General features: G+C 41.3%; 1 protein-coding gene across 2 annotated transcripts; it reads left to right on the top strand.

The window, feature by feature from the left end:
• Window positions 1-1,625: 1,625 nt before the first annotated feature.
• Window positions 1,626-14,424, top strand: xpc (xeroderma pigmentosum, complementation group C). Of its 2 annotated transcripts, none has more exons than XR_011979760.1 (14): window positions 1,626-1,865; window positions 4,052-4,354; window positions 4,487-4,598; window positions 4,927-5,011; window positions 5,278-5,435; window positions 5,531-5,651; window positions 6,077-6,166; window positions 7,097-7,936; window positions 9,141-9,301; window positions 9,772-9,853; window positions 11,057-11,188; window positions 12,161-12,296; window positions 12,510-12,603; window positions 13,138-13,222. XR_011979760.1 is itself a non-coding variant. In XM_072680853.1 (14 exons), exons 1-14 carry the CDS (start codon window positions 1,757-1,759, stop codon window positions 13,450-13,452), a joined length of 2,772 nt encoding a protein of 923 aa, XP_072536954.1. In that variant the 5' UTR covers window positions 1,626-1,756; the 3' UTR covers window positions 13,453-14,424. The 2 variants fall into 2 exon arrangements, 1 of the variants encoding a protein (XP_072536954.1); XM_072680853.1 differs by having other exon boundaries at window positions 12,161-12,330; window positions 13,138-14,424.

The raw sequence follows: 14,424 nt of genomic DNA, 5'->3' as shown, positions 1-14,424 counted from the left end.
TAATCCTGGAGTACCTCTGTCCTGCATAATTGTGGATGTTGTAGACTACAAAAGCACTAAAATGTACTCCAGGGGTGTGTTCCAGTTTTCCTAACCCTTCCCTGAAGGATGTACTACACAGTGCATTCAGATATTTAAGAGAAATGTCATAGGAAGCGAAGATATTCGTTTCAAAATGGGCTTTCAAACTGTGCAGAGAGTCGTGGGTTTATCACGATGCATAACAAGATGGAAAAGAGGAAAATGTAGTCATCAGTCATTGCTGGGGCTGTTTTTGGTTTTGTTCACTTTTTCTCTTCTTTTGGGTTTGCCTTTTGTGGCCCACCAAATCATCATCATCATTTTTCACTCCTTAAAATACATTTTTATTAATGAAAAGCTATGCATTGACAGCACCTGCATTACCTGTACTGCATTCAGTTCTTATACTGATAGATGGTGGGTGTACTTAGAGGTTCTGCTGCAGTTCTCAGTAAGGGTTATTTGGTTAAGGCAGTGGTTCTATATGAAAATAGAAAGGAATATGAAGAAAACCTCATATAGAGCCATTATAGTACCAAGGGTTCCACAACCCTGCTGAAAAAATCAGCTCCGTCCCGCTGGTAGCTGGTTTCAGATGGTCTCAGTTGGCCTTTGATGGTCAAGGTGGATGAAAAGCTGGTCATCCAGGGGAAAATACACTTTATAATGTAAGCCAGCTGGTTACGCTGATTAACCCGTTTAGCTCCTGGTTGTCAAGCTAGTAATACTGGTTGACTAGTGTGGTAAAGATGGTCAAACTCGTAGCCCTCATGGTCAGGCTGGTTGAATAGCTGGTAGAGTAACTAATCACAAAAAACAGCCAATTCTGTTCAAGAGTTAGTTGATGAATTAGCTTAACCAGTCTATGCTGGTGAGGCTCAGCTGGATATTGAACTCTTTTTGCTAGGAGTGTACTTTTACCTCCCTACGTTATTATTCTGTTTAACTAACTGTGCAGGGAAATGACCTCCAATGAAAGGAGTAACTTAGGCCTATGTGGGCAATGGAATGGCTCTTAAGGCCCTGTAGACTGGACTGCAACTCAGGGCCCAGTTTGCACAACTCTTAGCTTCTGGAGATCTAACCCCCAGTAGATCTTACCACCAACGATAGACAACTTGTGTTGCAGTGACCTGCAGTACAACAGCCCTCCAGGGCAGTGGTGGCTCAGTGGGGGCAGTGGTGGCTCAGCGGTTAGAGCGCCGGGATATCGATAACAGGGTTGTGGACAGCTGCCACTGTTGGGCCCTTGAGCAAGGGCCTTTGCCCTCTCTGCTCCCTGGGCGCTGGAGTTGGCTGCCCACCGCTCTGGGTGTGTGTGTGTACTCACTGCCCCTAACACATGTGTGTGTGTGTGAGTGTGTGTTCACTACCAGATGGGTTTAATGCGGAGGACACAAATACGTGCACCTTTACCTTTACCTTTACCTTCATGATCACTGACCTAGGACTCGCTAATAATCTGGTGCAGCACCGCCCTCTGTCGGCCGGAGCAGTGTCCAGTCCGTCTGCTCGTGAATTGGGCTCGAAGGAAGTGGATGTGACGTTGCAGAGACCCTCCCAGCTTCGGGGCAGCGTTTCTTTTTTTCTGTGTTATGAAAGGATGGAAGGAGGGTGTTGGGTAACTGCGGTGTGTGAATGAGATTACACAAGTAGCTCCACATGTAGTGTGTCTAAGACCTTACTATCCAGTCACACCTTACTGTGAAACTGCAGCGGACTGCAAACTGGCAGCATGGCTAAGCGTAGAAAGACAGCAGATGTTGCCACTAAAAGGGAAACAACAAAGAAACTCAAGCAAGTTGCAGAGAAGAGCAGAGCTTCCAAAACCCCGAGGACCAAAGGTAGAGAGATAGCTAGTAGCTGCTGTTACGATCCTCACCAGTATGAGGATGTTTATCAGCTGAATGGACCACTAGCCTGCAGCCTACAGTCGCTGAATGCCTCACTTTCACTCCAGTGTTTACACCTAGGTGACTGATTCTGATAATATGGTGCTGGGCTATGATCAAACATTGCTCTGTGCTGGGGTTAGTCTGGGTTAGTTATGAGGTTGTGTAGTTTTGGTCTGTAATGATTGTGTAAATGTTTTATTGTGTATCAGTGTATTTATTGTGTATGAGTGGAGGCAGGTTGCAGCTGGGGGGGCTTTGCATGGCTGCTCTTGTGCATCTGCATTGACAATAACTGGTGCATTGTCTGCAAACACAACCAGTCCGCTCCTTACAGTGCCAAACTACACTGTAGTAGTGAGAGCATGGTTTGTGTGTGTGTGTGTGTGTGTGTGAGTGAGTGTGGATTGTCAGCACCACCTGTTTGTACTGGGTTATAGTGTTTACATGAAAATCAGTATCACTATTTTCCAGATATGATTGCATGTAAATTATGTCTGCATTAATAGTTGGTGCAACAGAAACTGCACAATGCCACTTTACTTTTTTTTTACATTACTGATACTGATACTGTCTTGAGTATCGGTCAGCACTGATCTGATCTCAATTCTATATATTGTCTTCCAAAGTGTCTAAGCTTTAAAAATTAGATGTTAAGTTGAGGAACTGTATTATGGCTCTGGAACTCAGACTGCTGGAATACTGTACTGCCCTACAGGAAGAAATGCACAGCTGGCTAGATCACATTACATATAGTAGCAAGGGTTCCACTACCCTGCTGTAAAATTCTGCTCCGTCCTGCAGGTAACTGGTTTCGGATAGTCTCAGTTGGTCTTTGATTAAAAAGCTGGTCATCCAGGAGAAAATACACTTTATAATGTAAGCCAGCTGGTTAAGCTGATTATCCAGTTTAGCTCTTGGTTACCAAGCTAGTAATACTGGCCAGGCTGGTTGAGAAACAAGTAGTAAATAAAATAAATAAATAAATAAATAAAATAAACTATTCTTGTCAAGAATTAGTCTAAGAGCTTGTTTTGCTAGGGGCGTACTTTTACTTCCCTAAGTCATTATTCTGTTTAACTAACCATACATTTAGCCATTATTCTGTTTAACATACCACAACCGTACTTTAGCCAAGTATGTGATAAATACAAAAACGCACCTGATTAACAACATTGCAGGGCATTCCCGATGACCGGAGTAACTTGGGTTAGGTTGATCCTGTATTTGTCTTTCTAAAATTTCTAAAATAAAAGTGAGATGTTAAGTTGAGGAACTGTATTAGACTATGGTGCTCAGAATGCTCGAATGCTGTACTGCCCTACAGGAAGAAATGCACAGCTTACTATATCACATTACATATTGTGAGTGTTTGCTTCTTCTGACTAGATTCATTACAGGGATTCTTTTTTTTCTGATATTCTGAAGTGAAGATGCTACAAATGGTTCTTTGAGCGATACAATAGAAGAACAACTTTTGGTTCCATAAAGAACCATGTTTGTTATAGAGATTTGTAAGTGTCAAGGATAGGGCTGGGCAAAATGGTAAAAATACTAAACCACAATATTTAAAGACTTTTTTTCACGATACACAATATTTATCACAATACATGTAATCACAGACTAAAAACATCAGTAGCGACAGATTCTTATAAACTACTATTCAGATACTCTCCTGTACTGAATACAGTCATTTTTTTCCAACATCTGCTGCTCTTCATCTAATTAAACCAGTCTAATCACTTAGCAATGAAACCTGCAGCTGATCGGTATTTATTAAGCACTGACAGTATCCTTGATGTGCTTAGAAAAGCGCATTGTTATCATGACAACAAAATTCATCACGATTTGATAAAATATTGGCATAGTCATAGTCAAGCACCCTTTCTAGGTCCAAACAGACTTTCCTTGTTGTAAAGGTTTTTTATCAGTTTAAAGGATCTTCTCTTTTCCAGGATCTTTATTACAGTCATGAATATTTATGAACATTTGAAGCGTGTTTATTTGAATACTGTGAAGGCTACCAGATGTAAATCAGTTGGCAGAACTTGAAAAGTGTGTATGTATGTGTTGTGGTAAGCAGGTTGACATCATTTTTTTTACCATGTTTGTTTCTTATATGCAATTCTTGTCATCAGAAAACCGTACTGAAGCCAAAAACGTGGCCAGGAACCTCAAGACTAGATGTCGAGCATCCAAAAAAGCAGATGATTCCTCAGACAAGAAGAAGAGTAAATACTTCCAGGTCAAGGAGCCACTGAAGGAAGAGCCTGACTGCATGAGTGATTCCAGTGAGGATGTAGGTGTGACATCTCCAGAGATCAGTGCACCGCTGAAGGACAAGATGAAAGAAGAAGAGGAGGAGGAGGAGGGGGTAAAAGTAGAAGAAGATGACCAGAGTGAGGAGAGCGATGAAGATGCGGACTGGGAGGAAGTGGAAGGTGTGTGCATATGTTCTTGTGACTATTTGCACCTTTGAAAAAGAGTGGTTGAGATGAAGGTCAGTATTCTTGTGTGTGTGTGTGTGTGTGTGTGTGTGTGTGTGTGTGTGTGTGTGTGTGTGTGTCTTTCAGAACTGGCAGGACCGCTAGGACCAGTGAATACAGAGCAAGAGCCTGCTGTTCCTTCCCAGCCTGTGGAGATCGAGATTGAGACAGCTGAGGCCATGCAAAAGAGACAGAGGAAGTGAGTGAGTGAGTGTGTGTGTGTGTGTGTTTGGGAATGAGGCTAATAGAATGTGATAGGGTTTGATGAATGAGTTGTCTCTCTTATTCAGATTAATGCGGTGGCTGAGATATTTGTTTGTGTTCAGTTCTGATGCATTAAGTTAACTGCTGCTTTCTAACTTTCTCTAAAGTTGGAATATGACTGAAAGTTGGACTTGTTCAAATATTAAGGGACATATATTTTAATGACAGTTTGCCATTACCTGTCAAACCTGTCAGCCAATACAATCAGTAGGGATCTGTGAAGTGACAGCTGAAAAACATGACGCCATGGTTACTGTTTCCAGGGAGAAGAGGCAAGCTGAATTTGAGACCTACCTCCGCCGAATGATGAAACGCTTTAACAAGGAGCTACTGGAAGATACCCACAAGGTGTGTGTGCACTCAGACTGTCCTTTAGCTGTTCCTCACAGCTTGGAAGATTTGGCTGACATTTGACTTTTATTGGTTGGCGTTATGATCTGGCATTTTGGACATATTTCCCTTAACCCCTTACACCCAGCATGTAAGCCTATGCTTCTTTACTTTCATAACTACACTACTGTCATGAATAACATCAGTTTCATGGGCCCTTAAATAGAACCCTGTGGGATGCCATGGCATGTTTTCATATCGCCATAATTTCTTGTGTTGCTCAGGTTCACCTGTTATGCTTATTGGCCAGCGGACTCTTCCGGAACCGGCTCTGCTGTGAGCCTGACTTGCAGGCCATCGCACTATCCTTACTGCCTGCCCACTTCACCAGCGTAGTAACTGAACGTATCAGCACGGGTTTCCTGGAGGGTCTCCTGAAGTGGTGAGAATACTGAAATACCTCAGTTGTGTTCACTTTTTGCATATGTTAAATGTTGTCATGACGTGGGCCTTTAATTGGGTCTTTGCTGTCTCTAGGTTTAAGGTGACTTTCACGTTAAACCCTGAACTTCCGGAAGAGAAAGGGGTGGACCTGCGGAAGGTGCTGGAAAGGCGTTTAGGAAGTCTTTCAGCTCGAGATCATGAGGAGATGACTTATGTGAGTGACCTTTCGCTTTATGGCCTTTTTCACACTTACAGACTGCAGACTTCCTCTAGACTGGGCAATGTTACATTATTATGTTGTTTTTGGTATTGTAAAACACAATAAACACTGTAACCAGTGTAAAGTAACTGTGTAAACTGCAAAGATGTAATGTTAGTCTGTTTTTACAGACTATTTTTTTGTTTTGTGCTGCTTTTGTCCATTACAACTTTTTTTTTTTTTTGCAAATGTCAGAAAAGCTAAATACCATGTGTATTGTGAAAATGTCCTTAAGTACTGTATTGTACAGTACTGTAATGCTGTATTATCGCCACTTTGCCCACCTCCACTCTGGACTCTGAACTGAGTGGTCTAATGCACTAATATTGTTTACTTCCAGAATATTGCTGTACAGTGTATGGTGTCATTTCTCTCTTCAGCTTTTCCTGCTGGTGTTGCGGTCGCTGCGGCTCTTTTGTCGATTGGTGCTCTCGTTACAACCTGTACCTTTTAAACCACCGTCTAAAAAGGTAAGTCTGTTTGGTGCTTGTAATTTTTTAATTCACAAGTGTTTAGTTAATATGCCACTGAAGTTTCAGTCTCTGCAGCAGATGTTTATTTTCTTTTTACCACATTCAAGCCAGGCCAGTGCCAATGAACAGATGGTTTCTGGAGGAAACAGGTTTGCCACAATACCAGAATAATGATTTTGATACTGATTCCAAGACATAAATGTAATGTAATTTCCAAGACATAAAAGTAATGAACATAATGCTGTTAAAAAAAAAAAGAAACATTGGTTGGACACTTATTTATTGAAATTTACACAGACAATATTTATTTATGTAATGGAACCCTCAAATGTTGAGCCGTATTTCACTTGGCATAGTTAAACAATGAGAGGTCAGTTAATGGAACTGACATACTATGAATCTCAAACACTGTTGTGTCCTCAAAAGAAGTCCGGAATAACAAAAACAGAGCTGGAAAACAATTCCAAACCCCTCAAAACTGTTATGTTTTATTTTTGTCCCCAAACCTTCATACATCCAACCCATTAGAGAACGCTATAGTCAAAACTGGCAAAGCAGTAAAATGTGACAGAGAACATGACCGTGACTTCAGGATAATACTGGAGTCTGCAAGGTTCTACTAAACCAGCTGATAAAAGTAGAGCATAACGTTTTTTTTAAGCCCTCTGTAAAAGTATGTTTCATTCTCAGGCAAAATAACAGGGTTGTAAATGGGCATCTGGGCATTTTCACTCCAATAAAAATCATACTTCCCATTTTTACATCAAAGAACAACTTAAAATACTTAACAAATGGTTTCTATGGCACCTTTAAAACTTGAGTATTAGATATTTCAATATTTTTAGAACAAGCAAGCCTCCATGTAGATTGTATAGTAGTCTTATTATTAGTATTGATGACTTAGTTGAATGGGTGTTTCTATTGCAGGAAAAAGGTCAAACCTCCAGCAGTCCTACTGTTAAAAGCAAATCTGATGAATCTAATGAAAAGCCAGCAGACACCAAAGTCTCTCCTGGATCCAAACGCCCACAGTCCGCTTCCAACACTGGGGGAAAGAGGCAGAGAGGAGGAAAGAGACAGAAAAAGAATGAAGAGGGAGAAGACAAAGAAAAAGAAGCAGTTGGAGGACAAAGGCCAAAAAACTCCAGAAGGAGGAGTGTCGCATCAAAAGTGTCCTACAAAGAAGAGAGCAGCGAGGGGGAGGGGTCTAGCGATGATGAGGAGTTTCAGCTGGCCAGTGAGGATGAGAGTGATGACTCAGAGGGTGGGGCTAAGAGGTCTAGAAGAAATTCGAAAACTAAAGCAAAAGGCAAAGGTCGGGCACCACAGAGGTCAAGCGGAATCAAGAAGAGCACAAAGAAAGAAGAAGAAGAGGAGGAGGAGGAGGAGGAGGAGGATGATCATGAGGATGAGGATGAGGATGAGGAAGAAGAGCAAGAAGGAAAAAGACACAGGAGGACTCAAAGGGGGGCTAAAGGAGACGACGAGTGGATAGAGGTGTACCTTGAAGGGGCGAAGAAGTGGGTTTGTGTTGATGTTGATCAAGGGGTGGGGAAACCGCAGCTCTGCTCCAGGCACGCCACTCAGCCCATTACGTACGTCGTAGGAGTGGACGGTGAGGGTTACCTAAAGGACCTGGGCATCAGGTATGACCCCACCTGGCTTACGTCATCACGGAGACGGCGCATCGACTCCGAGTGGTGGGATGAGACTTTGGAATTCTATGTGTGTCCAGACTCTGAAAGAGAACAGAAAGAGGACAAGGAGGTAATGACCAGAATAAAAACACACTCTCTCTCTCTCACACACTCACACACACACACACACACACACACACACACAAACACATGCATATAAACTAGGGATGTCCCGATCAGGTTATTCTGATCCAGTGCTCTTAATGCTGAGTATCGGCTGATACCGATCCGATCTTTGTGTTTATATGAATAATTCAACCACACAGTTTAGATCAGATGAGCTGCTATTTAATCCATTCAGTAAAATCTCTTTATTTTAGTTGAATTACTTTTCTAAAAATAACTGCTTTATAGTGTGTTTAATATCTTATAATCCAGTGTGACCAATCGGCTCCCAGCTCCTTTAAAGCACTGCAGTCAAGTAGGGCTGGGCGATGTGGTAAAAATGCTATATCTTGATATTTAAAGACTTTTAAGCGATACACAATCTATGTGACAATACATGTAATCACAGACTAAAAACATCAGTAGCTACAGTTTCTTATAAACTATTATTCAGAGACTCTGTATCTAATTAATCTAGTCTAATTACACTGTTAGTAATGAAACCTGCAGCTGATCTGTGTTTATTAAGCACTAACAGTATCCTCAAAATGCTTAGACAAGCATATTGTTATTACAATAACAAAATTTATCATGATACGATAAAATATTGTCATATTGTGTGTGTTTGTGTGTGTGTGTGTATATGTTTGTGTGTGTGTGTAATGGTACACACTCTGGACTGATATCTGTAGATATTTGTTGACCACTGATTTTCTCCAAGTGCAATGTTGTGTTAGCTGCAGTTGCCTTCTAAAAACGCCCTGCGTTGCATTATTCATTGCTTTTAGACTATAAATAACGTCCACAACTGTTTGTGGTAACAAAAATTGAAACCCATTCAAATATGCCTGGCTCCATTTACTGGGCTGGAGTGGGTCATGCCTATTTAGTACTTTATAGTAACTTCAAAAGCGATGTCCCAATAGAATTGAGTTTTAACCTAAAAATGTGCCTTGTATTATCATGTATTTTTCTTTTCCTCATTTTCACTAATATACAATCGAGAGATTTGGGAATTTTACTAGTTTTATGGTATAGGATTCTCTGCCCTCCTTTTGGTCTTGCTTATCTATTTTGATTTTATTTATTTACTTTTTTATGTAACACACCTCTATGTACCCCTTGCAACTATACTCTTCTCTTTCTTGCTTTTCCCGATTCCACCCCAGCTGCAGGACAAGTTGTTGGATAAGCCACTGCCAACATCAATAAACGAGTACAAAAACCACCCTCTGTATGTGTTGGAGAGACACCTTCTGAAGTATGAGGCACTGTACCCCCGCAGTGCGGCCATCCTGGGCTACTGCCGAGGAGAAGCAGTCTACTCACGGTAAAACACTTCTAACGGTCCTGTTATAGTTTTATGTGCAGTGCACTCTTCTTACCATTTACAGACAGTATCTCATCAAAATTGTCCTGCTCCGGGAGAACTGTGAACTGTTTAGAGTAACAGTGGGGGGAGCAAAGCCAAGATCCACAGTAATTATTACTCATATTGTCTGACGAAATCCGATCACCAAAAACGCATATTAATGCCAGGTGTGAACAGGCCCTAAAAAATGTGGCAAATCTGATCCTGTATCTGCTGTGGTATTTGGTCTTGTGAATTTGTGATTTTTTTTTTTAATAACACACCTGAGGAAAAAAAATGTGATTCAGTAAATTCCTATGAAGGTGTGCTTTTCAGAGTTTGTCAGGTCAAGTAAGATAGTTATACAAATAAAATAATACAGTGAAAAAGTGTTTTGTGAGGTATTGGCCCTAAGGTGGTATCTGTGTTTTGTGCAAATGTATGTTTAGAGACTGTGTCCACACCCTGCATTCAAGGGATACCTGGCTAAAGGAAGCGCGTACTGTCCGACTTGGGGAGGAGCCTTATAAGGTGGGAGGAACGTTGAGCTCTTCTCTTTCTCTAAGACATCTGGATATGAAACGCATGTTAATGCAAGGTGTAAACAGCCTCAGTCTGTACGCTCACTAACATCCACAGCAGCGTTAACACAGAAGTCAATTCAAGGCATAAATGTTTTATAATGTTTAGTTGTGTTCAGTGTGTTGTTCAGTTACTGAGTGGAGAGCCAAGTTCAAATTCCATAATATATTTACCCTAAAAAAACAGCTCTACTGACTTGTAAAAGAGAGAGTAGCGCTTCTATCATTGCCACTCCAGGCTCGGTATGCTGCTAACTGCATGTGCAATGTAACATTGGTGACGCATGCAGGACCATGCTTGTGGAAACTGCGTAGCGCTGTATAACCAGAGTCATGTTTGTGTAAAAATCTGTAACATTATTAATATTACCACCTCAGTCCACATGCTTCTCTCCCACTTTCAGAACGGGTTTGTATCTCTCAGCTTGTTCAGAAATGCATGTGTATAGCATGTGCTTTTGTGGTGGCTCAATGCATGAATTACACTTCCTGATTGTAGGGGGAGCCCAGACGCAAGAAATACCAATATTGCTAAAAACTGCTTTAACATAAATCTCAAACACAAGTGTTGTTTATTATTTCCGTATTTTATGGATTATAAATCTTATAGATTTACAGCAGTTTATATACCAGTAACCATCTTAATCTATTAGCTAGCCTGGATTTTCCATGTCTCTATCTTTTGGCTCTAAATCAGCTAAATTAGTGGCTGATGAAACTTAACTCTTGAGTCAAAAATAGAGACTAGAAAAGAAATAGAGAATCTTGGGTCAGCCTTTCAATGATAAGGGAATTTGCCCTTTAGCTTACATTATCTGGATTTCATACTTTTTTTGTAAAGCCTAAAATCATGGCTATTGTTAAGTAACTGTCTTTTTCCCATGCTTTGTGTATGAAACGTGTAAGAAACGAACTTGTCAAAAATCCATAAGAATGCAAAAATATTTGTCTCGTCTAGAAGATTAACAAAAGACGCTTCCAAAAACTAAACAAGGAAGCTGATACCAGTGTACTGAAGTACTTGAGTATTTAAATTATTCGAACCAGCCTTAGTCACTTCCTGAGATACTGAGTGAAATACACAAACGTGCTGGTGATGAACGCACTGTCATCCTAGGCCGAAATTATGATTTATGCCCCTTGTTGTTTCCAGATGGTGAAGGGCTTTTCAAACCGCTCCCGCAAAGCCAGGATGATGTCTGAGAAGAAGGATGTGAAGGATCTGGGCCTGTTTGGCCAGTGGCAGACTGAGGAGTACCAGCCTCCTTTAGCCATTGATGGCAGGGTATGTTTGTGTTTGTGTTTATTTATTGTAGGAGAAATTATTAACCGTACAAACTTTGCATTCTGTGCTAACATCTACCTTAAAAGGATTTACAGCATGCCCCAAAAGGGGGGGGGTCACTTAGTCTGGGATTATAACATGTGGGCACTTTGGATTGGCTAGTAAGACCAGTGCTTGCGTAAAAGATAGCGATCTGGATAGATGTCAGGATCTCTGAGTAAGAACTCCCAAAGGGGTAGGTCACATGGTGCACCTCACACACAGACCCCAGACGGTCTCTCTCTCTCTCTTACACTCTCTCTTTCTTTGATTTGCTATACTCACTCTGATCTTTTTGTTTTGCATGATGCTATGCCAACTCTTTGTGTATTCCTCTTTGAAGTTACTCAGTTACTCATATAATTGAATTTTTATGGTGCTTCCAGAGTAGTAAACATAAAAAAGATAAAGGTGCACGTAAATGTCACTGTACACTGTACAGCGAAATGTGTCCTCCGCATTTTACCCATCTGTGGTAGTGAACACACACACTAGTGAACTAGGGGCAGTGAGCACACACACATCCAGAGCGGTGGGCAGCCAACTCCAGTGCCCGGGGAGCAGAGAGGGTGGGTTGTCTTTTACACTGTCCTGTTTTACTGAATGTGTTTTTGTGTTCATCTCATACTGAACATTTCATAGCTCATTCTTCCAAAAAAAAAAAAAAAAGGGCAATTCAATAGGTTCTTTGCACAATCAAATAAAAGAACATGTTGGTTCTGTAAAGAATCATTTTTGGAAAGGAGATATGTGTGAGAAACCTTGTAGATTTTAAAGAAGGCTTTGACAATTGGAAGGTTTTCATGCACAGCTTCTTTATGGAACCAAAGGGTTTTTCCATGGCATCATCCAATAACCGTTTGTAGGACCATTTATTTTTTATGCTTTGCTGGTGCACATTTCTGAGTGTGTGTGTGTGTGTGTGTGTTGCAGGTTCCACGTAATGAGTTTGGAAACGTGTACATGTTTAAACCGTGCATGTTGCCGGTAGGATGTGTGCACCTGCGTCTTCCCAGCCTCCACAGAGTGGCTCGCAAACTCGACCTGGACTGTGCTGCCGCGGTAACAGGTTTTGATTACCATGGAGGATATGCTCATGCTGTGTAAGTGTGTGTGTGTGTGTGTGTGTGTGTGTGTGTGTGTGTGTGTGTGTGTGTGTGTGTGTGTGTGTGTGATAGAGTGAGAATGAATAGAAATGAATGCCTTGGCATTTGTGATGGGGTCTGTGAATAGGTTTGTGGTCAGTATCTGGTGTCTGATGTCTTTGGTTAATGTGTTCCAGCAATGATGGCTACATTGTGTGTGAGGAACACCAAGAAATTCTGAAAGCTGCCTGGGAAAATGAGCAAGAGATACAGAAGAAGAAGGAAGAAGAGGTGGGTGTGTGTGTGTGTGTGTGTGTGTGAATGTGAGGGAGCCTGGTTTCAGTGATCTGTGATGGAAGACTGAGCCCCTCACTCTAATATATGACTGCCTTCACAGAAGTTTCACAAACACATCCTTTATGAAAGTTAAAGGGTAAAATGCCCAAAAACTGAATTGGAACATATGGGTTATTATAACACAAAGCACTCTCTGATTTTATTGTGCCACTTGACAAATGTACATTTGCCCAGCAGAGCCCATGATGTATTATAATGTCTTCACAATGAAAAAATATGTAGGAGCCACTGTTTAAAAGATTAATGATGTCTAACTAAGAAAAGGCAAGTTAGAATGGGAGCGCATTTCCTACTTCATCCTAATTCAATGCTTGCAGTGAAATTGCATGCTGTGTCGTGCTGGCAGCTCTGTTCGGGTTTTGTTTTGTTTTGTTTTGTTTTTTTGCAAGATGGGATTTAGTTTTTTTTCCTCCAACGTTCCTCCAATGATTATTTCTCTTTTAATGTTTGTATTTGTTTGTTGTGCAGAAACGTGAGAAACGAGCGGTGTCAAACTGGACGCTGCTAGTGAAAGGCCTGCTGATCAAGGAGAGGCTACAGCGGCGTTATGGGCAACAAGGTCTGGCCAAGAGCACCGGTCTGGGGCAGGGTGAAGAAGGTGGGGGGTTATCGTCCGGAGAGGAGGATGAAGGCGGCACTCCCAGTGCGGCGCCTGCTCTGGCATCTTCATGGCCACAGAATAGGCAGGAGGAGCAGGAACAGGGAGGAGCTAAGAAATCTCTAAGTAAGAGAGAGAGGCGGGGCAGAGAGAAACATCTCTTCCCTTTTGAAAAAACTATGTAAATATGATCAGACTCTCTCGCTCATGCAATACTGTATATGCATGAAAGGTTATTCACTTCTGTGGTCAATAAATCCTGACTTGTCTATTCCTCTCTCATGCAAATGTATTGTAACAGCTGCATCCATCCATGTGACCTTAATTGGTTCCATGATCCACCTTTAAAGGTGCCCTTAGAAACATTTAGTCTGAAGACCAGAGCACACTGATCCACTCAAAATCAGTTTTTTAAATGTTGGCATCCCAACCAAGGTATGGCAAACCAACCAGGTATCTTAGTTTGTTTGAATGTATATGGTGGATGACATTTTAGCACTGTGGAGATGGAGGTGAACACACTAGAGGCTCCTAGTAACCACACGCAGATACAGCACACCAACGCAACTACTGAGTTTCTTGCTGGCTTTTGGAGAATTTGGGATCAGCATGCTCTAGATCTAAGAAAACTGACAAATGCAAAATCAGAAAGCATATCAGACCTTGAAGGATGTTGAAGGCCAGAGTGGCTTGGAGATGTTCCCATGCTGGCAGACATTAACATGGGTCGGGAAGTTCAGTCTTGTAATAATAGATTTCAGTTCTTGCTTGTTGCCAGACCCTTAAAAAGACAACAGTAGAAATAGTAGGTCCTGCATTACTGAGCTTGTCTGACTGGTGGTGCACTCCACTTGTGCTTAAAACATGCTCAAATTTCCCCAAATGCCAATGCAATGACTCTGTGTGACTAAGCAATATAGTCACCTGGGAATAGAGATTAATTTTGTGTGTGGAGGCTAATTTTGTTTCTGCCATTCTGATAAACATGTAATATGACTGCACATACCAACAGTTTCAAAGAGAGATTCTTAGTGTATCTTTAATTCTGTTTTCCCTCAATATTTCATGCTCCTTCCTCTTCATGTTTTTCTCTTTCTTGTTATGAATGTTTCTCAGAACAAACAGTTGGATCATTTTTTGACTGCATAAATGGTTAT

This window comes from Salminus brasiliensis, chromosome 6 (assembly GCF_030463535.1).
Source record: "Salminus brasiliensis chromosome 6, fSalBra1.hap2, whole genome shotgun sequence".
NCBI lineage: Eukaryota > Metazoa > Chordata > Actinopteri > Characiformes > Bryconidae > Salminus > Salminus brasiliensis.
The sequence above is the reverse complement of the archived record's forward strand: the minus strand, read 5'-3'. Positions and strand labels throughout refer to the sequence as shown.